This window comes from Mus caroli, chromosome X (assembly GCF_900094665.2).
Source record: "Mus caroli chromosome X, CAROLI_EIJ_v1.1, whole genome shotgun sequence".
Classification (NCBI taxonomy): domain Eukaryota; kingdom Metazoa; phylum Chordata; class Mammalia; order Rodentia; family Muridae; genus Mus; species Mus caroli.
In genome coordinates this window covers 124356079-124381377 of record NC_034589.1, presented here as the reverse complement: position 1 = coordinate 124381377, position 25299 = coordinate 124356079, and the positions used below count along the sequence as shown (strand labels likewise).

Sequence of the window (25299 nt, the reverse complement as noted above, 5' to 3'; positions counted from 1 at the left end):
CCAGTGATGGCCGACTAGGCCATCTTTTGATACATATGCAGCTAGAGTCAAGAGCTCNCGACTAGGCCATCTTTTGATACATATGCAGCTAGAGTCAAGAGCTCCGGGGTACTGGTTAGTTCATAATGTTGTTGCACCTACAGGGTTGCAGATCTCTATAGCTCCTTGGATACTTTCTCTAGCTCCTCCATTGGGGGGGGGTCTGTGATCCATACAATAGCTGACTGTGAGCATCCACTTCTGTGTTTGCTAGGCTCTGGCCTAGTCTCACAAGAGACACCAGCTGAACTCTTGAAGATCACAGTCGTTTTTCTGGGAGAGTGATACAATAGCCATCTTTCTTCCCCTTCCTCAGCTTCTTGTCTCTGCTAGGGAGGCTTCTATTGCAGAACTGTACTTAGGAAATCACCCTGCCTGACAGTGTCAAGCAGCAGCAGAATATGGCTTCTGCCCTCACTACCTCTGCTCCAGTGCTTGTCCTTGTCCTTCGGTCCTCATCCAGGCAGAGCCTGTGATCAAGGTAGCAGTAGGAAGGGGGCATAGTCAGCCACGTATTCCATTTTGTTCCTACATGATCCAAGCTGGAAAAATCCAGCTGGACAGGACATGAACGAGACTTTCTAGTCAGCTGGAAAAGCCTGAGTTCACTATGGTCATGCCCTGGGGAGCCTCCTTTATGCTGCATCACTGCCCCTTGAAGTGTGTGTGATATAATCTTGGTGGACTTCAAAGATGGAAAGTATATAAGCTGTCCTTTGAATTGAACAGTTTCTCTGAAGAGAACTCAGGTAGTGCACTGGGGAGGGGAGGGGGCTAAATGGGCAGGCAGGAGCTCAGATTGGAGGGATAGGCTAGGACAGGAAGAGGGGACTTAGAGACTGCTCTTATCTGCAAGACCCAGTGGGGAGTCCTTCTGGCTCAGAGAAGCTGACTTAGTGCCCCTGTGAGAATGCAGAGTGTAGGAAAATTAGGTTAAAGTGCAACCTGGGGGGATGGGATTGCTCCAAGGACCATCAACCCTCCCAGGGCTCCTTTGCTCATGTGGGATGCCTCAAGCCCCCCCCCTCTTGGAATTAGGGGTCACCTCAATAAAAATGGTTGTCATTACTGTTTTGTAAAGGAACGGGAAGAAAGTATATTGTGGCTGTGGAGTTGGGAGCAGGGACAGATAGCAGGACCTTTCTGGCAAAGCCCCTAAGGTATGACAGGTGATGATTCTGTTGGGATGGACCTAGAGTAGATAAAGATCCTCTGTCCCCAGTAGCCTAACCAGTAGGACAACTTTTTCTTTCGGATTGTTTGTGTCAGACTTTGGTGTCTCACAGTGAAGCAGATATTCACAGGATCGACATAAGCATGAGCTAAAGGCATTTGAGTGACAGTGTAGTGGCTATTCCCAGTTATAAACTTGACTATATATGAAATGAACTGCAATCCAGAAGGAAGGCTCACCTGTAGTCCATACCTTGAGGCTTTCTTATCTGGATCTTGGCGTGGAGATCCTGAGGCATAGTGGCTGTGAATCCCAGGAGACTAAGGCAAGGGAATCTCTGAGTTCATCTGGAACAAAAGCAAGACCCAGATCCAGGCTTGGTGGCACACCCCTTTTATCCAGGCCACACCTACTGCTAGAGACCTACATAAGGAAGTAGGAAGGAGGAAGACGCCCTCTTCTTCTCCTGCTTGCCTCGTGAGACTGAGCAACTGCTAGATCCTTGGACTTCCATTCACAGCTGCTGCTGACCACTGTTGAGGAGTTGGACTACAGACTGTAAGTTATCAACAAATTCCCTTACTATATAGAGACTACCTATAAGTTCTGTGATTCTAGAGAACCCTGACTAATACAGACAGTTACCTGTGGGCTCCTATGCCAGTCCACTTGGGACTTAGGAAAAAAATCACTGCCTTGGACTGCCCGGCATTTAGATGGCCATGGAAACCACATGGAATGTAGGTAGACAAGCAAATGGGAAAGAGCTTGGCTGTAGCAGGGGGATTTTTCTGCCCCTCAGCATCTCTGCCATCTCTGTAAAAAGATATGTGACTCACCAGCCTGTGCTCCACTAAAGAGAGCAATGGAACTGACTCAGACTCATCCTGCGAAAGCATCAGGTCTCCCCATCACTTCAACCCTGCACAGCCCACACAAGGCTGCTACCGTTGCAAGTAGATAGTGTTTATGTAACTAGGGCTGCCTGATGGTAAAGCCTTCCACCCCAAAGCTCTCCGGGCTTCAGCTTTTCGAGTAGTCCATACTTCCTGGTTGCTATCTCTTACCTAGGCGTCTGCCATCTGTCTGCCTGAACAGACGTCATCGAATGCCTTCTGGCACTGTCCTTGCATCATCTTGGGAACGGTCTGCATTCTCACTTTGGGGTTAAGTTTTACGATCTGCTCATCTAATCTCAGCTTAAGAATTTACTTCAGTGGCCTATAGAAAACCCGAGTTTTGTGGGAACAGACAAACTGCCGCTGTGACCCAAAGCCTTCAGAAGGCAATGCAGAGCTCTCTGGCTTCTGTGTGATGGTCTCTGTTACTGTTTCCTCCCTTCTTCAGGAATAGGTCCCAGAACAGGGAATGTGGCTCAGTGGGTAAAAGATGGGGACCTGAGCTTGAATCACTAGAAGCCATGAAAAAAGCCAGGCGTGGCTGTACACAGGCTTGAAATTCCAGCTCTGCTCCGGCCAGAGGTCAGATACAGAACGATGTCTTGTTTTTTTTTTTTTTTTTTCTGGATTTCATCTAGGCTTTAGTTTCAGTGAGTGAGCCTAAATCGAGAGAGTAAATTGTGGAGTAATGGAGCAGGTTATCTATTAACATCCTCTGACTCCTGAAGGTGTACAACATCTAAAGAAATGTTGGCTTAGACCTAGGTCCATGGCTATAATTTCTTAAGTGCTATTTTCCTAGGTTTGATGGGCAAAACTGTCAAGGAGCTGATAGAGTCCCTCCCAGATATCAGGATATTATGGAATCCTATGGCTGTATATCATAGGGATGTTGTCATTATGGAGAAAATAAAATTATGTGGCTGACCTAGCTAGACCTATGGTCTCTGTTGGTAACATGCATATCTTAAACTTTTTAAGTTCTATTTTTAATACTTAATCCTATTATGTGTTTGCTTTTTATTTTATTTTATTTTATTTTATTTTATTTTATTTTATTTTATTATTATTTTTTGAGGCATGGTAACTTTGTGTAGCCTTGGCTGTCTTGGAACTAGCTTTGTTGACTAGGCTGGCCTGGAACTCACAGAGATCGGCCTGCTTCTGCCTTCTTGGTGCTAGGACTAAAGGCATCCGCCACCATTGTCCGTCTTAGGTTGTTGTTGTTGTTGTTTAATTCGCAATGCTTTTGATGGAATCCGGGGTCTGTTGCCCAACCCCGCCCCTGCCTCCGTCTTTGCAAGGCACAAATACTCTTCCCCAACTCCCCAACGTTATCAGCAGCCTTTGTTAGAAGATTAAGAGTTCCTGGATTTTGTACTTCGGTCCTTCTTGAGGCAAAAGTCTTGCCATCACGGGACTACCTCAGTTATTCAGTTACTGCTGTTCTTGCCGTCACATGCTAAGATGCATGTGGGTGCGTGCGCAACTCTTCCCCAAGACCTCAGAAGCAGGCTAGGGATGCCTGAACCCCTCACAAAGTCTGCTCATTCGGGTCAGACAGTCACATGACTGCTCTCTTCCTCTCAACATCAAGAATCAAGCTAGGCCATTTCTGTGTTTTCTGTGAGCTCACAGAGTTTCCACCCACGGAAGGTGTTCAGGGTTGCTGTTGTTCTCCCTAAGGACAAAGCTTGATCAGACTCTGGATTAGACTCCCTACTTTTCCAGGAAGCACTAAGGTACTGTAGGCTAACTGTCCTAGATCACTTTTCTAGTAGGAGGCCCACCAGCTGTTCTCTGGGATTTTTCTCAGGGCACTCGTCAGGGGTCTGGTGAGGTGGGGTGGGGTGGTGGCTTTAAAGTGTAACATGTAGCTGCTGCACAGTACAGGGAGTCCGAGGAGAGGGCTTTCTATAGAGGTGCGGGAGGACTTTCTGATAGTGGCCAGACATTGAAAAGCCTGACCCAGAACAAGGGGTTTGGGAAGTCATCATCTGATCGTGGACCCACCAGATGTGCAATAATGGCAAATGGGTGGAGCTGGACAGGGGCATTAAGAATGAGCAACAATCATGAGGGTTTAAAGACTGGCATTCATCTCTGCAGGGCAAAACTCTTAAATGAGAGTAGGACCACCCTCCCCTTCCTTGTAGCCCTGCCTGTGGTCATTGGCCTGCTAGATTTTTCTGCCTGCTCAGCTGTGAGATCACGCTCCCCCCTCCTCTGCTAGCCATCTGACCCATTTCTTATCCGGTCTGTTTCTTTCAAGGATATCAGAGACTTCCTATCAGCCAGTTCTCACAGAGTTAATTTCTGAATGCCTTCTTCAGGTCCCTGCAGCCTCTCAGTTTGCTGCTGTGCTCTGGCTTCTTTTCTCCCCCAGCACTTCCTCTGGGATGAGTGAGCAGTTATCAGGAAGCAGGGAATGGTCAAAAGAGGGAAAACAGGCAAAAGGGAGGGGATACTTTTGTAAACTTTGAGGTTTCAACAAAGAACATGCAAAAGACATGCAGATAAAATATTTATTTATTTATTTATTTATTCACTCCAGATTTTATTCCCCCCCGACCCCATCTACCCCCTGACTATTCCACATCCCATACCACCTCCCTGCTCCCCTGTCTCCACCAGGATGTCCCTATCCCCCACTCCTACCCAATCACACTTCTAAACACCCTGGGGCCTCCAGTCTCTTGAGGGTTAGGTGCATAATCTCTGACTGAACCCAGACCCAGCAGTCCTCTACTGTATGTGTGTTGGGGGCCTCATATCAGCTGGTGTATGCTGTCTGTTTGGTGTTCCAGTGTTTGAGAGATCTTGGGGATATAGGTTAATTTAGACTGCTGGTCTTCCTACAGGGTCACCCTCCTCCCTAACTTCTTTCAGCCTTCCATAATTCAACAACAGGGGTCAGCTGCTTCTGTCCATTGGTTGGGTGCAAATAACTGTATCTGACTCTTTCTGCTGCTTGTTGGGTCTTTTAGAGGGCAGTCATGCTAGGTCCCTTTTTGTGAGCACTTCATAGCCTCAGTAATAGTGTCAGGCCTTGGGACCTGCCCTTGAGCTGGATCCTACTTTGGGCCTGTTGCTGGACCTTCTTTTCTTCAGGCTCCCCTACATTTCCATCCCTGTAATTCTTTCACTCAGGAACAATTATGGGTCAGAGATGTGACTGTGGGATGGTAACCCCATCCCTCACTTGATGTCCTGTCTTCCTGCTGGAGGTGGGCTCTATAAGTTCTCTCTCCCTACTGTCCAGCATTTCATCAAAGGTCCCTCCCTTTGATCCCTGAAAGTCTCTCACCTCCCAGGTCTCCGGTACATTCTGGAGGGTCCCCTCAACCTCCTCCCTCCTGATGTTGCCTGTTTCCATTCTTTCTGCTGGCCCTCAGGGCTTCAGTCCTTTTCCCTCACCCAATACCATATCAGGTTTCCCTTTCCCCACAAACCCTCATCCACTTTCCCTCCCAGGTCCCTTCCTCCCTCCTCCCCTTGTGATTGCTTTCTCCTCCCTCTCAAGTGGGACTGAGGCTTCCTCACTTGGGCCCTTCAGCCTGTTGACCTTTTGAGTACTATAGATAGTATCTTGGGTGTTCTGTACTTTATTTTTTGGCTAATATCAGTGAGTGCATACTATGTGTGTTCTTTTGTGCTGGGTTACCTCATTCGGGATGATATTTTCTAGTTCCATCCATTTGTCTGCAAAACTCAGGATGTCTTCATTCTTAATATATGAGTAATACTCCATTGTATAAATTAACCACATTTTCTGTATCCATTCTTCTGTTGTGGGACTCTTCTTATTCTTTTATTGATTTTTTTTTATTCACTTTACATCCTAATTGCAGTTCCCTCACTCGTCTTCTCTCAGTCCCACCCTTCCAAATCACTCCTTTTCCCATTACCCACTTCCCTTCTCCACTGAGAAGGGGAAGTCCCCCTTGGGTACCACAAATGGCTTGGGACTGATGCCTTCAGTCCATCCTGTGGGTGATAGTGAATGAGTAAAGCTGAGCAAGGAGCAACATGGTGCTTTCCTTCCTGAGGTTGAGAAACGTACTTTCCAGGAGACTAAAGTGATACCTTGTATGACAGAACTTAAGTAATGTATTTTCCTGCTAATTCTCTATTCCTAAGCTTCATCTGAAGACTACAAAGGCCAAAAGACAAGAAGGATGTGCTCGAATGAAAGGAAGCAGGGGCCCTTCAGACACACAGGTAAACACACCTCCACGCTGCTGTGTTCGTGCTTACATAGTATGCTCACAGCAACATGTAGCTCTTGGGTCTCTCCCATTCCCTGGCAGTGGATTCTTTTTCAGGGAGCCCCTGGTGTATTAATGTTCTCTGAACATATTTTGAGACGGTATGAATCTATTCTTCTACCCATTTAATTCATGTCTGGTGTTCAGTTTACTAAGGACAGTGGACAAGCCATGGAAGAAGACAACCAGTACATTAAGTGTCTAGAATTCAGCTACAATGACAACAGTAGTCTCTGCAAATAGAAAAACAAATGAATTCCTGGCAACTGACAACAGGCTTTGAGACTAACCCCTCTGTGTGACCCTCGATAGTGAAATAGGAGTTATTTTTAAAGTTAGAAAGGAGACAAGGGTGACTCATAGGATGCTGGCTGCTTAAAGTAGTATTAACCTTACTGTGCTAAGCTTAGTGTTCTTCCCAAGGGTATATCATATGATTCTACAGTCATACATGCATACATGCACCTTAGTGTTCAAACGTCCTCCATCTTACCCAAGGCAGCTCTCTTTGCTTGGTCCAAGATACCCAGTTCTCATATCCAGGTGTGACGAGCACAAAGCTTCATCTTCCTCTGCTGCAGGAAGTATGTCCAGGAAACGAGACCATTTACCACCAGTGGAGAAAGGGTTCAGTCAGTACAAGAGTGCTTGATGAGAGTGAGGAGTGAGGTAGAATAATCAATGGAATATAAAACTCGAATTCTATCATTTCGGGGGGATGAAACGTTCTGGGAGAATCACCCAGCATCACTGAGCTGAATATTCATGATCCAAAAATGATCCCTGGGTGAAAAAATAAAAGGAATAAAAAAGGAAGAACATGACTGTTCCTAAGTATGGTGGAGGATAAAATTTATGGTAGATAAAAGGGAGAGTGTACCCAGGGCAGAGACATCTGGGAGAGTCCAGAGGGGACATGATCTTGAGCCATATGAGGAGAGGAGAGAGGGGGTAGCGCAGAGCCAGATCAAGAGTCCAGAAAAGTAAAGTGTAGACCAAAAGAGGGCAGATAACCAAAGTGGCTGACTTATATAAGGAATGGCAACTGGGAATAGAGAAGCCCAGAGCCTGGGCTGGAGAAGTTCAGGGTAGGGGGCTGGCTATGCTAACCAGGAGGGCCCTGTATCAACTAGGGACTGAGGAATGCTGGGAGAACCTGGTATCCAGTGCCTTCTTTGATATGTTAAATAGGCATTTCAACTCTGTCTCAGTTTTGAGACCTAACACTGTATGCAATTCTTATGGGACTTCCATTAGGAGGTGAAAAGTCTTCATTTTGCCCTATACCAAGCAGTTGTTGCTGTAGCTCAAATGTTGGTCCGCCTATGTCTGTATTCTCACCCTACTGTAGCAGAGATGCTTTGTCATCATCAGCCTGGGCAGTACTGTAGACAGAATTCAGAACAGGGAGGAGCTGAGGAACATTCATGGTGTCCTGAAAGAGGTACACTGTTACTTTGCTGTTGGAGGAACAACTAATGCCTGGCAAAGCCCCATGGGTATATAGACTAGCTGATTTATCAAATATTTTAAAATTTCCATTCATTTTTTATTGACGCACACCCGTGTGTGCCTGCTTGCCTGCCTGCCTGCCTACCTGTCTCTGTGTGTACCACATATTTGAACGTGTCATCAGAGGCCAAAAGAGGGTGTCAGAATCCCTGGAGCAGCACTTTATTGATGTGGGTGCTGGGAACCAGGCCCAGGTCTTCTGAAAAAAAAAAAAATCAAGTGCTCCTAACAACTGGAGTGTCCCTCTGGCACCTAACTGCTTTTTAAAAATAAATTATTGCTATTACTTCTATTAGTTTTGACTCTGGTGGCATCAAGAGTAGCCAGGTTTAGGGTACCAGGGCATTCAATAAGTGGATGGACACCAATATGTACTTTGTCCTCAGTGTCCCTTTCCTTAGAGTCCCTCTGCAGCTGTTCGCTTTATGTGCTTTGTATTCTGTGAGTTACCATAGAGGGCCTTGCAGCAGATGGGATCTGAAACTGTGATCATTAGGCATCTCAGATTTTCCCATTCCATGCTAGAAGTGTTTTGGAAGGAGTCTTGGATTCCATACAATGGTTTAGAATTATCCTATTCCATATGCGGACACCATGCAACCAGCACTTCTGGACTTCTATTGGGTGTCTCACTGTATACCGTTTCCTTCAGTCCACCACAGTTCTCAAGTCTTCCTGGAGTCACAGGTGAGATGTGTAGTTTCAGGCTCCCAGGAAGAGGAGATGCTGAATTTTCTCTTTACTGTGCTATCTCCTGTCTCTGCCCCAACTCCAACTTAAAAATTGGATGCTTTCTTTTGCTTTTTGAACTTTCAGGAAAATGATTTGGTTTGCTAACATTTACCTAATGCCACCTATCACGTTGTCTTTTGTTGCTATATTTTGTTTTGGTTGGATATCATAGACTCACAGATCTTTAACAGATGGGCTGCAACCCAGTTGCAGGACTTTGAGCAGTGAGATAGGCAAGATTTGATATTTGCCTTACAAAAACACAAACACCCTTCCTGCTGTGTGGAAGACAGTGTCTGAGTGAGCCTGGAAATTAAAAAGCAAAGGTAGACTTGGAGTAACCCAGGAGACCTGGCCAGGGCAAAGGTGAGTTAGGCTGTGGTGTGATTAGGCAGAGCCAGGAGACTTTCCTTAGCAGTTACCTGTGAAACAAAGACAGCAAGCCCATTTAACTGAAGGCCTAACCCAAAGAGTCTCTTCGCCCTTAGATTCATTTCCAGTACCAGTGCTGGCACAGGGAAAGCATTGCAGCTTGTGACCAAAAGCTCCTGAGAGTGGGTCACGACATGAAAACCCTGGAGTCCCCAGTGATGCTCATCTGGGCTGTAGTCATCATCAGTTTGTGATGAGTAGACTCCAAGTGAGCTAAATTTTATCCATACACGTGCCTTGAGGCAAAGTGGAATAATGGCAAAACACAATCTACAACTTACAAACCAAGAGAACCTGTCACACTGAGGTGGGTGAGAAGGCTGGTATCTTCCTAGCATTCATATCCACCCCAAGGGCAAATATACCAACATTATCTGCTGCTGGCACCTGGTGATTGATGGTACAAAATGCCTTTGTTGAGGTTAGCCAAGGGGGACAGACAGGAGGCTGTTGTTATTTCAAAAGAGACTAAGACAGCAAACAAACAGAAAACAGAAAGCATTTTAAGCAACCCACTACAGAATCAGATGTACAGCAGGAAAGCTTGGTGGGAGGGTTTGGGTTGGGGAGGGGGGTAGGGTAGGGAAACAACTCCAAGATGTGAATAGGTACAGACATGTACAACAAAAAGTTCACCAACACAACTAGGACTGCATTGCCCAACAACCTGCTCCACAATCTTGAAGATTCTCTATGCTTGCAATGCTTCCTGTACTGCATGATCTACATGGCATAAACAGAATGCCTCACCAAAGAACAGGCATACACTGGCTTAGCTCTCAGTTGTCTGGAAGAATTTGCGAACATAGAGAATTTCAAGTTTGTAGAGCAGACCTCAGCACATAGCAGGTTTGCAAGCCCAAACAGTAATTTCTGTGACTGTAATGAACTCAGACCAGGGATCACTACAGCCAAATGACAGTACAACTAGAAATTGTTTTGACACTTGCCATTCCAGTTTTTGTTTCAGACCTTTTTAGCCCAAGTGTGGGGTTTAGGAAGGTTAGTCCTCTGTACTTGAAAGTATTGTAGGCCGGACAGAGAAGACATGTGATCTGAATAGCTCAAACGTGAGCATTGTGGGTGGTATAATCAGGTAATTTGGTGACAGATTAATGGGCTACTGCCTTAGTCTCCACTGTCAGTAAAGTTTGGATATCAGCAACAAGGAAGTTTACAGATTGCTAACTGTAGCAGTCAGTTCAGTGAATTATTGGATGTTGCAGTGAGGTGGGGAGGGTAGGACTCCAAGCCATCCTGTGGCTGCTAAATTACAGAATCCCAGGATAAGGCCAGGTTGGGTCAGCCTCCTCATGCAAGCTTTGTGTCTACACCATGGGCAGAATATATCACAAATCCTCCTCTATTATGTTTAAAAGGGACATGATGGCCCCTTCTTCTTATAAGCTGTGTTCTGCGACTGTGCCAGGAGTTTGTCCACTGGGTTTTCATGATTGTTCAATTAGGGGGGAAACTGTCACTTTAATTACCCTCCCATGGTATTGCCTCCCCCCGCCCCATTGTATGTGGTAGATGAATCACTGATATGTCTTCCAAACTTGCATTGTTTCCAATTTCATAATATTATGATGATAAAATCTGTGCTCTTCTAGGAAGAAAGAAAGACAAGGTTTCTTCCCTGAGCTATGCTGGCACGAGTACCGATCATTATGAGCATACTGGGCACACGATTCTGCCTTTAAAAGCCCAGAGTGATGGTGGAAATCTGGAGATAAGAGCTGTTCTCTGGAACCCGTCAGTAAGACAGTAAGTTACCAGGCAGCTTGATTACTATAGTAGGTGATACTCCCTGGGACTGGGCAATTCCTTCACTTCCTCTTCCCTCATGGTATCTTCTCACTGGGAAACTGGAGATCTGTTGTTGTATAGATGTGGAATAGAGGCTGATAAATTATAATTGTAACTGTGTCACCAGTGATAGAAGGGTGGAGGCATACAAGAATTTCTTAGCATTTACTGGCACTCCTCTTTCCTCTCATAGCACACCTTATGCTGGGCGACATAGGAGTAGGGAGGAAGAGCATATGGAGGACCAAATCCATGTCACAGTGCAGAGAGATGACAAACCTGAACAGAGAGAAGCAGGGCAGTTCACAGAAAATGGAACACTGGGAAGCTGGTTCAAGGTCACGGTGAGTGTCTTGGTGATATATGCATTAGAATTTTCTGAAATCCAAGAGAAGGAAAATCACAGCAAGCAAGACAAGTCAATTACCTGGAGGGAGAAGAGTTACTGTGCGAAGAGCGTTTAAATCTAGAACTGTGTTTGGCACAAAACAAGGAACCCTGTCAGAGGTCCTGTGGAAGGTCTTTGTAGAAGGTCAGGAAAGAACATTCAGAGTAAGTCTGCTCTCCTCCAAGACTCTATGGTGTATCTCTTCTCTCTTGTTCCTTATTTGTAAATTTAGGTTCCATGTGGGAGGAAGTATGACAAGATACAGCTAATGAATTCAATCCACAGCCTTTGCAGTGTGCCCTTCACACCCGTGGATGTAAGAGCTGGGGTGGCTTGGAGGACTGACTGGGAGGCCAGGCTCTATAGGGATCTATGGCTTCTGAGACTTTTGCGTCTGCTCTCCCCTCTGTGTAGTTCTATTGTGACAAACACCGGATCCAGTTCTTTGTCCCAGACCTTCGCATTGCCTCTGCATTGAAGGATGTCAGCTATAAGATATATAATGAGGACTTTCAGAAGGTCTGTGCTGGAGGCAATTTCTGTACCTAGCCCTGACACACACCATGGAACGGGAGCATTATCTTTGGGATTGGAGTTCCTAATGTTCACTCTCCTTCCCATAGATTCCTATTTTTGTCAATCCCTCGGTTGCACCCTACTCTGTGCAGAATAGGTTCACAAAAGAAGAAATGGAACAGCTGAAGGTAAAGCAGTCTGAAGGCCGTGTGTGTATTCACATCCCAGACCCAGGTCTCCCCTTCTGTGCCCCCAACCCCAAGTCCATGATGTTCCCAACACCACAACCCATGACACCACAGAGCCACCCTTTCCATCTGTGTCTCTGCAGCTGGCCATGAGGAAAAGATATGATATTTCCCAGCATGCTCTCTGCCTCAAAAAGCTCCGCTTTGATCCAGGTATGACTGACAGGGATATTTGTGGATCACAGATCCGCCTAGGAAGAAGATATACATGTGGTAGTCTGGAAAGAGGACTGTGCTGGTTCTGGTTTCAGACAGGCTCCTCTCTACCTTCTGATTCCTTTTTCTCCTCTTCCAAAAGATTTGATGAAACACAACATCCACATGATCCTAAATCGCAGAAGCTGCATGGCTGCCACCCTTCAGATCATCCAAGAGAATTTTCCTAGGGTATTGGTTGATGTTTGTGTGGAAGGATGGAAAGGATGGGGTGAAGGGCAAGTATGTCTCCAAGGCTCTCAACAGTAAAGATCACTCTTAACTCTTGCTCCCCTAAGCTGTTATCCTTGAATTTGAGCAGCAACAAACTGTTCCAATTAGATGGCCTGTTTGATGTGGTAAAGAAGGCACCGCAACTCAAGATCTTGAACCTCTCCAAAAACATGGTGAGAAGAAGAGATTGGGGTTAAGGATAGGTAGTAGTGTAGACTATGGTACTTGACAGCATTAGACAGTCAAACAAACCGTGAGAGTGAGCTGGGAGGTATGGGTTCTGAACTTCTAATGGCTGTCTTGACCTGGGACACCTTTACCAGTTCGCTCCCATTTTCCTCAGCTAAGAACAGTGTGGGAGTTGGAGAAGATGAAAGGGCTGAAGCTGGAACAGCTGTGGCTAGAAGGGAACCCATTGTGCAGCACCTTCCGAGACCGATCTTCCTATGTAAGGTACATACCTGCTGTGTAAGGTACATCTCTTTCCCCTCATGGATACCATAGACCCTGGTGGCCTGAGAGACTCTCTGTGGGAAGAGGCAGCCCTGGTCTTCTGGGAGGACCACAGGGCCTGATGTCTTCCCTGTCTCTGTACTCCGAGCTCTGCTCACAGGCTTCTTTGCGACTATCCTGTCTGCCCGCCCTCACTTAGCATGGGTTGTGTTGTGTTTCACTTGTGTGAGTTTTCAGCCTCCTCCAGAAAGCCCTCCTGAGCATCTCAACAGCACCAGGCCTCCTTCCCAACCCTGAGAGGGCCTTCCTTCCAATCTTGTTCCTGAATGGTCCCCTCATCTGTCCCAGGATGGTGTAGAGGTTGTCCTGCCCCAGCTGAGGGCTGAGGTCCTGGGTGATGCTGATATGGACATCACTTCCTCTAGACTACTGCTGGGATCTCTGTCTTCCTTTGGATTGGGGAACCTCTGCTCTCTATATCTGGGATCCAAAAGTGGGCCATGACTGGGGAGCTGAAGGCTTGCTTCCTGGAGCAGGAAGGGGAGGGAGAGGGCAGAAGAGGTTCAGGAGACAGAAGCCCCTGGCTTCCTAGAAACCTCCATTCCTCCTCCTGTCCCTCCCTCCTTATGGACCAACCTTCCTTGATCATCATCCTACCTAGCATATAAGAGGCGCCTTGGGTAGTCTGAAACAAGCTACTTGATTCCTTGGATAAACCTACAGCCCAGCCATAGCATGCTGAGTTGAGGACTCGCCTGTCACTTCTTCAGCTTCTGGGAAATGGCTCTTGCCTCCAGGGAAGCTTTCAGTCCCCCGTTCCCTCAGAGAGCAGTATGGGTCTTCATGCCAGCCTCAGTAGCTTGCATGTTTTCATTGCTGCTTTGGGTCCCTGGGCTAGCCAGGCACATGCAGCAGGTGAATCCCTTTCTCCCCTGCTATCTCAACCCACTGCACCAGACAGCACCTTCTCATTCCCTTTGCATTGCCTCCTCTGTGTCCTTTCTTCTCTCCTGTCTCTTACAAACCTCCCTTACCCCTCATTCCCTTTCTGTCACCATCTACCACTTCACTGACATCTCCTTTCTCCATCCTAATTCTTGACTCCCCCACCTTCATCTCTCAGCATCTCTAAGAATCCTACACTCCTTGCAAAGTAGCAGGGCCTTCTGTGGAGAGTGAGAAAGAGGAAGGAGGCAGGGAGTGGAGGAAGCCCTAGAGACTGGACTCTCAATGAGATTTCTAATGGCCCTGGAGAGGGGGCCAGTGTGATGTAGGTAGAAGCTGCCCAGGGGTCTGTTGTTGGGGAATGGCCTGGAAGAGCACTGGAGGGAAAACCAATGGTGGGGTAGGAGCAGGGAAGCAATGCTATACAAATCTGAACTGTCAATCATTTCTGGTTTTTTTTTTTTTTTAACAGAGCAGTCCTGGAATGTTTTCCGGAGTTGTCATACCTGGTATGTTCCTGCCTTCATCATTGTCTTGTCTTCCTCACATGATAGAGCTGCACACTTAATCCCAGCCCCATTTGTATCTTCCCTAGATAATCTATGCCTGAGGCAGCTGGTCATTTTCAATGGCATGGATTCTAAAGAAAAACAATACCTGGATGTTGTTCCAGAAACCAACCACAGGACCCACATAGACCCCCCCATAAACACTCCTACAAACCACATGTGAAAGATGCTTGCAGTACCCCATAATTCAGGCAGCCACTATAATCTCACAGCCCAGGGAGTTTCCTAGCCACTTTACACATGGTCTGTGACTCAAGGTTACCGCCTAGGGTCTCTTCATCTCCATGGATATCCAGGGGTACCTCCCTGGCATGCATTCCAGACTCCTCTTCCTCTTCTCCTCAGGATGGCAGGAAGTTATTACTTCCAACTGTAATGAACACTGAAGAACGCAAGTTAATGAAGCCCTGCAAGGTGGGGAAGAAGGACCAAGAGAGATTTATGCTATTGCCTGTGTAGCTTAGTAGATGCATTGTCTAAAATGGCTTTGTGTTCTAGGACATCTTTAGGGGTTCAGAGGTGATAAAGAATCAAGTACAGAGATTCCTGAGAGAGTAAGTGTGCATGGGACCTTGAGGAAGGGAAGGGGTTGGGCCACCTTAGCATGGATCTGCTCAGAGGCCTTTTTAGGTCACATCTGTTGTCCAGACCCCTGAAATAGCTTCTACCCACGTCTACACTCCACAGGTATTACTTGATGTACGACTCTGAAGAGCGACAGGGTCTCCTGAACATTTACCATGACCAGGCCTGCTTCTCCCTGACCATTCCCTTCAACCCCAGTGATCCAGATCTGTGAGTATCACACTTGATGCTCTGTTCCGGAGCACTGCGAATCCACCCCCTCCCCCACTCCCAGTACCAAGTAGACACAAGTGACTCCCAGGAAGCATCTGCACTGGCTGGACCCCTCCCCTAAGGCTCTTTTCTTCTAGGAATAGCATGTGCGGGTACTTCAAGGATGAAAATGATATGAAGAATTTCAAGGAGTTCCGTAAGTGTGTGCTGAAGAAGACCTGGTAGAGAACTTGGGGTGTGAAGGAGGTAATCACAGAGCATAATAGATTTTGTTTTTTCACTCCTGTGTAGATATTCAGAGGCAGCTACTGAAGTACACAAAACAAGACATTGTAGAGTGTCTGAAGGGATTTCCCCAAACGTTACATGCCTTCAGCTCTTTCCAAGTGAACATCTGTTTTCAGATGGTAAGCAATAGCTTCTGCCTTGAGGCGTTTTCCTACATAGTTAGAAAGTTATGCAGGACCCTAAGCCTGTCTGTGCCTTCTTCCCTATTAGGAAACGATGCTCTGCTTCTCTGTTTGTGGGTTGTTCAAGGAAGGTGAGTGCTTGTAGAATCCTCTCTCCAGATTCCTTCTTGCTTCCTGACCTGGATGTGCATCTCTGAGAACTCCCCCCAGCTCCCCTCCATGTGTGCCTTTCTGGGTGATCTCCTGCCCGCTGACCATCCTGGTCTGACTGAGGTCTGTGCTTGTCTGCTGCACAGCTCCTGGGTGAGGGAGAGCACATGGGCTGCAGGGTTTGTTGGCTCTCATTCCAGATCCTTACTCTGTGACTTTGGGCCAGCTGCTTAGCCTCTACATTTCCCCATTTGCAAATGGTGCTAATTATCCTCCACCCCAGACAGATGGGAATCCAAGCCCAAGTGAACACTGGAAGTTATTTTTCACAGGGTAGAGAATGTGGCAGGAGACCCATCAATATGAGTGGATTATTCCCCTTGTTGCCTGTCCCCCTTTCCCCCACAGCCCCCTGACTCCAAGCCAATAGTTGAGTGGTCCTGGGCCCTTTCAGCATAAGGCCCTGACTGAGGAATGTTTTGTGAGGGTCCAAAACGTGTGTGTAACTATAGTAAGGATGTTTTTGTTGTCCACAAAATAGAGGGCACCCCCAAGGAATGTGTTCGTGCCTTCATGAGGATCTTCATTGCTGTCCTTGGCAGGAATTCAAAGTAAGTGCAGTACTGTGGGCAGAAATCCCAAAGAGGTGGATCCAAGGAACAATGTAGCCTAGCAGTTAAGATTAGGGGCTCCAGGGTTGTAATCCCAGTTTTCTTCCTAAGTCGAATAGTCACTGTCACCTTGACCCAATTAACTGATCTCTTCAGGAGACTGATTTTTTTCCTCTAAAAATGGAAATGAGGTTCACCAGGTTCTTTTACTCTTGTGTAGGAGAAATGTTTGGGGATTAATCTCCAAATTCAATGAAGGTGGTAGACAATGCTTCCCTAGGAGGAGGTAGGGGTGGTGTTCTCTGTGTACCAGCAAAGCATTTCACTAGGCAGACTAAGCAGGAGCATAGGAGGAATCCAGTTGCTAAGTATCAGTGGTTAAAGAGGATCTTGTCTGGGGCTATGTGGGTGTAGGGTGGAGTGTCCACCCATCCAGTTGTCTCAGGGATTGATTTTCCTCCAGCATGTGTATTGTGAATGACCAGCTTTTTGTGAGGAATCCAAGCTCTGAAGAGATCCATAGTGCCTTTGTCATACCCTCGCCCACATCATACTCCAACTTCAAGCTTGTACTTTCTCAAGAACAGCAAAGAATGGTGCAGGCTTTCTCCACCCAGTCGGGGATGAAACTTGAATGGTCTCAGAAGTAAGTTTGTGCTATAAATGTGGACAGGATGGGAGTGGGGCTGGGGTTAGAAAAGAATAATAGAATCTCACACAACATGTAAAAACCAAACTATATTTTACATCTGCCCTTTAAAAATGGGGGTGGGGTGGAAAGCACACTGAAAAAAAATCATCATTTTATAATAGTGTAGGTAAAGAATTTTTAAAAAATAGTCCATGTCTCAAATGGCATTACATTCCAGTCGGAAAATCCAAAGGAATTCATTACATTAACCCCCTAAAACTAATAAGCAAGTTCAGCATGGTTGCAGGATATAAGATTAATGTATGGAAATCAATTACACTTCTATATACTTGGGGTAAATACACCAAGAGTGAATTTAGAAAACCAAGACCATTTACAACATCCAAATGAGTAAAACACTTCAGCACAAATGAAACAAAAGAGAGCAGGGAAATGTGGTCTTGTGTAAAATTGCTTTGCTGCACATGGGTCTGGACCACACACCACATAGATGGCCCTATGACTTCCACACATGCTCCATTGTGCTCACACATCTGCACTCACTGAGACAGGTGGCTATGTGTGCTCAGCACCCCCACATCTATCCCCATGCAGCATACATGCAGCTCAGACTCTCATGTCTGAAAAATATGTCTTAAAAAAAGGAAGATGACCCAAATAATGGGAAAGGATTTTTTTCCATGTTCACAGGTATGACAATGCAAATACTGTCCAGAGAAATCTTCACTTTCCTTGAAATTTCACTCAATGTGCCAAATGGTTTCTTTGCGAGAATTGAGAGAGAGAGTCTAAAGATTTGACTTAGCACTTACAGGCATTGGGTACTTTTCCTGAAGACCAGGCTTCAGTTCCCACCACCAACACACTTTTTCACAGATGACTGTCATTCTAGTTGCAAGGGATCCAACACCCTTTTATAGTTTTGGTGAGTACTTGCAGGCTAGTGGTGAACAGATAGGCACCCAGGCAAAGCACCCATCTATACGTAAAATAACTTTAAATTTCAACAGCTTTCAATTGACAGGGTGATCCCAAACTTCATGTGAAAATGCATTAGGGCCTACACTGCCCCAAATGACATTGAACGTAAAGACCAAAGTTAAAGGGGACTATGTGCTGCTTGCATCAGTGTCACAGGATTATTAGGCACTCAACAATATCATTATCACACTGACGGTCAGTTGATTACTTATTACCAAGTCTGTCCCACTATCATATTTCCACAGAAACTAATAGTATCTTTTGAGCATAGGGTACTGAGAGAACTGGATGCTCACTCCAAGAACAGGGACTTTTGACTCCCTACACAAACCCTGTGTAAACACTGGCCATGCGTAGACTGAGGATCCAAAAATTAAGTGTTATTCCAAATACAATGCCCAAAGAACAAAACGTAGATATAGTTCTTTATGGCCTTGAATTAGTCAGCTAATGAATTAGTCAGCATCTGTGGTGCAAAACCCTCAAGCAGCTAAAGAAAAGCTGACACATTGGACTCCATCTCAAATCAGTGCATTGCAATTGTCAGGGAAGTGCAAAGACATGTGACAGAATGAAAGCAAGACATGCAGATCACATATCAGATAAGAACACAGGAAGAACACTTAGTAAACAACAGCAAAAAGACAAATAAGAGCTGAGAGTGAGAAAAGGATTTGAACAGATATTGGTTCCTCTGAAGAAGATATGCAAGCACATAATTTTCTTCCTCTTCATTATTAGTCATTAGAGAAATATAAATCAGAATGTCATGGTTTGTCTTGAGTGCTACCTTTGTTGAATTAGAGATGCTTAGATTACTAAATCACACACACTCACACAGAAACAGAGAAACAGAGAAACAGAGAAAAAGAGACAACAAGACAAAATAAAAATAGGGAGAGAGACAGGGAGGGAAAGGGTGAGATTGGGGGTTTTGGTAGGGGTGGGGTTTGTCATATCAGTCCTCAAAATGTTAAACATGGAGTTGCCACATGGCCTAATAATCCCACTATGAAATATAGGCTACAAAGAACAAAAACTTCTTTAGTCCAAAGCTTGTATGTTTATAGCACTGTTATTTATATTTGGCAAACGTCTCAACTGTTTTTCCAAGATGAATGAATAAATAAATATGGTACACATCACAGTAGGATACTGTTCAGTCATAAAAGTGAATATGGACCCTACATGATGTCTGACATGTTGAAACTTAGAAGTAATTGGACTCAGTGGACGAATCCAGCCACCTAGGGCCGTTTTATTTGTTTAAAATAGTTTATTAAAAATATTTAGGATGGGAAAATTAGTAGCAATTGAAAGCACAGTAGAAGTTGCCAGTCACTGGGTGACATGGGAGGGTAGGAACTGAGCTCCAGCTATTAGAGGGTTTTCTTTTGCAGCAACAGAGCGGTTTTGGAATTAGTTGGGGCTGGCAGAGAGTCTTGTGAATCTACTAGAAAATGACTGAGACACATGCACTTGAAATAGTAAACATCCTGAGATCTGTCATACATCTTAATTTTAAAACTGTGGCAGAGAATTTTCTTTTTAATTTCCACTTTTTATTTTCTTAAGCTTCTTTTTAAAAAGAGGTACAGGATAGATATTCATTGCTCATAGGAATACCCTTATGTGTCTGCTTTGAATTCTCCTAGGCTCTATCAGCTCTTTCCCCACTACTATTATGGTGCTAAATCTGACACACACACACACACACACACACACACACACACACACACATCCCAGAATAGTGAGTAGCATAGGTCATGTGGTGGCATTTGCAGCTAGTGAATCTTTCCTACAGTAGTATTAGAAGTCAGCTGTTTGTCTTCCACCCCAGGTGCCTTGAAGATAACAAGTGGGACTATACCAGAGCTGCTGAAGTCTTCACTATGCTTCAGGTGAGGTCTGGGAATCAAGTGGGTAACAGATAAGTTCTCTCTAAGTATTCAACAAGATAGAGTCTAGGTGACCAGGGGATGGAACTCAGGGCAGTGAGCACCTCTGACATCCTAACTCTATTGTTCCAGACCAAGTGCAAGATCCCAAAGGAATTCTTCAAACAATGACATAAAAACACACGGCTGGATGTTATCTTCCTCTTGTTCACATTCTTGATTCTCTGTTTCTTACCTATGACCCCTGCTGTTAGCCTGACTAACCACAAAGCCAAAGTTATCATGTAAGCCAGGCTCTATAGACCATCTCCCCACCCCCCCCCACCCCCAACTAGGTAACTTGCTCTGTGAGAAAACTTGCTCTCCTGAGAAAAGCCTGTTTATTTTCATAATAAAAGTTACTTGCCACTTTGTGCCCTGGATTCTTCTTTGCCTGTAGTAGCCATGAGTCAGAAGGGACAGGAATGAAAGCATCTACCTTGCATCTCTCTCCACACATCCACTTTCACCATATTCATTCTTGGGCATCCTGAAGCAGATGCACAGGGCTTGCTTCTATGGACACCGCGGTGGTTTGAATGAGATTGTCTCCCATAGGCTCATTTGTTTGAATGCTTAGTCATCAGGGAGTGGCATTACTCAGGAGGGAATTAGAAAGTGTGGCCTTTTTTGGAGTAGATGTGGTCTTGGATGAAGTGTGTCACTGATGGTAAGCTTTGAGGTTTCAAGAACCCAAGCCAGGTCCAGTCTCTGTATTCCTGCTGCCTGTGGTTCTGGATGTAGAACTCTAGGCTACTTCTCCAGCAGTATGTCTGCCTGTATGCTGCCCTGGTCCCAGTATAATAGGAGAGAAGGTGCCTAGTCTTACTATACCGTGATATGGCATGGCTGATTGATATTCATGAGAAGCCTGCCCTTTTCTGAAGGGAAACAGAGGAGGAGTGGATGGGGGAGGGGGGAGGTTGGGAGAGTGACTGGGAGGCGAAAAAGGAGGGAAAACAACTGTTCTAGATGTGATATATACACACACACACAGACAGATAGGTGAAAGAAAATAGTGCTGCTTGACTTTCTGAATCTAAGTTGTTTAACATAACATCATTTCCATTGACTTTCCTGCCAATGTCATGATTTTATTGCTCATTATGTCTGAAAATTTTCCATTCTGTATATATGCTACACCCTTTTTTACTGATTCCTTTGTTGATCACCATCTAGGCTGGCTCAGTTTCTTAGCCATTTTGAATGGTGCAGTGATGAATGTGGTTGTGCAAGTGTATCTGGAATAGTGCCTAGGAGTTCTTTGGATTTTATGCTCAGCTCTAAGAGTTTGGTCACATGGCATCTCCATTTTTAGTTCTTGCAATTAACATCCACATTGAATTCCATAGTAAGCATGTTACATTCCAACCACCATATCTGCCCTAGCACTTGTATGCATTTGTTTCCTTAATATTAGTCATTCTGACTGGGATGAAAATGAATCTAAAAGCTATTTTAACTTGATATTTCCCTTAAGGCTAAGGATATTAAATGTGTTTAAAAATGTTTATTGACCATTTGTAGTTTTTCATCTGAGAACTGTGGAAGGAAAGGGGCCTAATTAGTTTCATGCTCATAAAGCAGGTGTATTCAGAAACTAGTGTGACTATGGCCCAAGGTGATGAGGGTCCATCCCATGTTGCAGCCAAACTTGGAAGTTTCTTTCACAGGTTTTGGAGAACAGAAAGACGCAACAATGTGGCGGGGTTGCGGGGAGAGTTGTCATGGAGTCTTCCTCTATGGTTTTAGAAAGCCACTGAGGCCAAGACACATGAGATAAGATCAGAATCCCTGAGATTACACTGAGTGATGTTGTGAAGCTAAAGTCCAGTTTGATAGAGATGCTTGAACCATGTGACATCTATCAAGGTTAGCTGCATAAAGGGAGTTCAACAAGCCAAAGAGAGAGATGTGTTTTATGGATAGCAAAAGCCGAAGGGTCAGAGTCATCTAAGGCCCTTGAAAACTTAAGCTCCAGAACCAGACATAGGGCTACAGGAATTGGTGTTTGTTCTGCTGTGTTTTGGCCTTGCTTTGGTCCAGTCTTTGCTCATGACATCCTCAGTCCCCTTTTGGGGAATGATAATGTATTGAAATATGTAGCTTATTTTTTGATTTTGCAGAGAGTTAAAGTTAAAAGATCACCTTGAGTCTCAAAGAAACAGTGGAATTTGGACTTCTGAACACTGTTAAGAGCATTAAAGACCTTTTGAAGGGCCTTTTGAAGGTGAACTAATTGTAAGTGCTCTTTGCCTCATGAGATGGCCATGAACATATGAGATGCAGGGGCAGAATGTGATGGCTCATGTACTTGAACACTTGATTCCTTAGCTGTTGACACTGTTTAGGGGAGTGCTGCCCCCCCTACCCCCGACCATCAGTTACTGATGATAGATGAACCAGAGAACTTCTGGCCAAGGCAAGGCAAGGCAAGGCAAGACAAGGCAAGGCAAGGCAAGGCAAGGCAAGGCAAGGCAAGGCAAGGCAAGGCAAGGCAAGGCAAGGCAAGGCAAGGCATGTACTGGATTAATAAGAAAAAGTCTACACCACCAATTTATTGCTGTTCTTAGTTTTATACCTTCTCAAGATAATTGATCACATGGGTTTTAAAGCATTTTTACACTCTATAAATTAATAGAAAGTTTAAGGCAGTAGTTTTATGTCATGGGTTGATAAAACTTAAGGAGTTACAGCAGAATTCCTTCTACATCTTTCCGTTAAGAATAGAACCTGACTAAGCATTCATTACTTGTTCTCTAGCCCCATACATTCATTATAAGTTTAAAGCAATAATTTTATATCATAAGTTAGTAAAGCTTTGTTCTGAGACAAATATCTGCCTTGTGTCTTATTATTTTGTACTCTTGTATGGACAGATTAGTCCATCATTTATTTTCTGTCCTTGCACCTACAGTAAATTGCCCATTCCCAGTTTATGACCTTTAGTTACCAGACAGTGGCTTCATTCCTAACCTAGAAGGAATGTTTTCTTTGATCAAATGTTTATTACAAGTCTGCTTTCCTTCCCTAGGTCAGTTAGCTTATGATATCTGAAAGTTTACAGAGCTCTATTTGCCGATTTTATTCTATAGGGAGCCCGAGATTACTTGTATCAATTTACAAATTCTATAAAATTGCTATCAGGAATTATGACATCAATTCATCTATACAGCCTTACTACACAAAAGTACGTCTTCATATTGATTCTTCAGGAAATCTGCCCAATAGGGTGGGCAGATGACCAGTAATCACTAGGTGAGGTAATAGTACCTTTCCTAAAGGCATATCAGCTGCAAGTCTCTGGGGCTGTGCCACTTCAGAGTGCACCCATCACAGCCATGCAAAATGGTGGGTCATCTCCAGGAAACTCATTTACCATAGCCTTTCCTAGATAGCTTCCTACAGGGGAAGTTATGAAGCTTTTAGGAGTTAGCGCCTTGGTGGAAACAGTATGCCACTGGTATTGAAGGTTTATACCCTCACTCCATTCCTGTTCTTCCTCTCTGCCTTCTGTTGATGAATGAATATATGATCAACCAGTTTACTACTTTGGAAGCATGCCATGCCCCTTTTCACGTGACAGACTCTATCTTTCTGGCACTGTATAATAAATGTTTTCTTCCTGAAGTTGCTTTTGGTCATGTTATTTATTGCAGAAAGTGAAAAGTGAAAAGTAAACTCAAGATGCAGTTGAGATCCAAGGGGATAAGACTCTGTTCTGAGGTAGCAGTGAAATGTTGCAGAGTCTCACATGGCACTGTTTTTCACACAGGGAATATGGGGGTGTTGAGGGGTTATGGAGTCTTGAACCATTGTTACAGAGAACAGCTGAAGCCAACAAACGCATGGCAAATTTGATGTCTTAGTTTGTATTTTTATTGTGGTGACACAACACTGTGATCAAAAGGAAAGTGGGGAATAATGGCTATTTTCATCTTATAATGTCTGCTTCATAATCCAGGGAAGTCATTACAGGAACAAAAGGCAAAGATCTGGAGGCACAAAGTGGTACTTACAATTAAGATGATTCTTCCCACACAAATTAATGTAATCAAGATAATACCACAAGGCACGTTTATGAGCCAATCTCCCAAGTGATTCTAGAGTCTATCAAGGTAGCAATCAGCACTGCCCAAAACATCGAGCAATCTTCTTTCTCCTTGCCACCTCCATGAAGCTCTCACAGCTGAACCAGGCCCTAACACACAATGGTACAATTACCCTGAAAATTCCTGATCAGTGGGGAATGTACAGACTCAGCAGATCCAACAATGGTTATAGAATTGATTCATCCCTTCGAAAACTGGATCTGTTTTTCCCTTCTGTAAGCATGTATTGGGCTAGAAGCTGAGATCCTAGACACAATGGTATAGTATACTCTGTCATACTGAAGGGTTCCTAAATGCACCTCTGACTCTACAAACACTGGTTCCTTCATGGCACTATGCTCTGAAGTCTACTTGGGCTCTTCTAGTCGATATGATTCCATGGGTACATTTTGATACACCCTTCCCAGAAATGACTGAGGTCTCAGTCTAAACAGTCCAAAGCAAATGGGCCCATGCCCCTGCATTTCTTTGTCAGTGAGTGCATTAGTCCTGCAAGGAATTTAACCTAATCAGGAAAGACCCTACTGTGGGTTCACTCCTCTCCCTCTACTCCTTTGTGCTCTCACACAAATGGGACATGGAGCAAGAATCTCAGGCTATTCTCCTAGTTCTGTCATAAGATATCTGTCTTCAGCAGGGAGGACGAGAGGGTAATTCCTACAGCAGATGGATCTAGGACAAGATGGCCCCAGGGACCTCCCAGAGTACTGTACTGAGACCTCCTTTGTGTCTTATGCCCAGCAGGGAGAGAGGGCACTGTCCTTCCTACTGGGTATCTCACCATCTGAAATTCTTGGCTGCAGGCTTTGCTCTGGCCATTTGCCAAAGGCCAGCTCCCTGTCATCTGTCCTATCCAACACTAATATCCTAGGCAGCCACCCCATCTTGAGGAGGCATGGTCTCAAAATGGCTCTGCATAAGACATTCATGGCTCCCTGCTATCTTCAGGAAAATGGACAGAATACTCACCTTCTGCCCAGACCCCCAATCCCTTCCAAGGCAGACTCTGCAACCACAGGGAACTTCCTGTCCATTGGAAGACAAGACTGGCCAACTTGACCCATCAGTTCATGCCTGGGTAAAATAGTTTTCAGTCCTATGCTATTTCCTTTATCCTTGAATATGCAGGAAATGTTAACGTAGAAGACAGCAACCTCTGCACACAGGAATAATACCCTGTGACAAAGACACACAGTCGAAGGAGACAACAGGCAGGTCATATATAGACGAGGAAG

General features: G+C 44.9%; 1 protein-coding gene across 2 annotated transcripts; it reads left to right on the top strand.

Moving 5' to 3' along the window:
* Positions 1-1671: 1671 nt before the first annotated feature.
* LOC110287042 (nuclear RNA export factor 2-like) lies at positions 1672-20326 on the top strand. 2 transcript variants are annotated; one of them, XM_021153724.1, is made up of 23 exons: positions 1672-1771; positions 6253-6333; positions 7850-7879; positions 10670-10823; positions 11059-11209; positions 11486-11569; positions 11668-11772; positions 11877-11957; positions 12101-12170; positions 12316-12404; positions 12512-12619; positions 12790-12899; positions 14317-14353; positions 14759-14827; positions 14912-14967; positions 15101-15208; positions 15349-15407; positions 15503-15618; positions 15710-15752; positions 16313-16382; positions 16846-17028; positions 19856-19916; positions 20046-20326. In XM_021153724.1, the coding sequence occupies exons 2-23, from the start codon at positions 6291-6293 to the stop codon at positions 20082-20084; spliced, it is 1866 nt and encodes a 621-aa protein (XP_021009383.1). In that variant the 5' UTR covers positions 1672-1771; positions 6253-6290; the 3' UTR covers positions 20085-20326. The 2 variants fall into 2 exon arrangements, with proteins under 2 accessions (XP_021009383.1, XP_029329340.1); XM_029473480.1 differs by lacking the exons at positions 1672-1771; positions 7850-7879 and having other exon boundaries at positions 6259-6333; positions 20046-20104.
* Positions 20327-25299: the final 4973 nt, after the last annotated feature.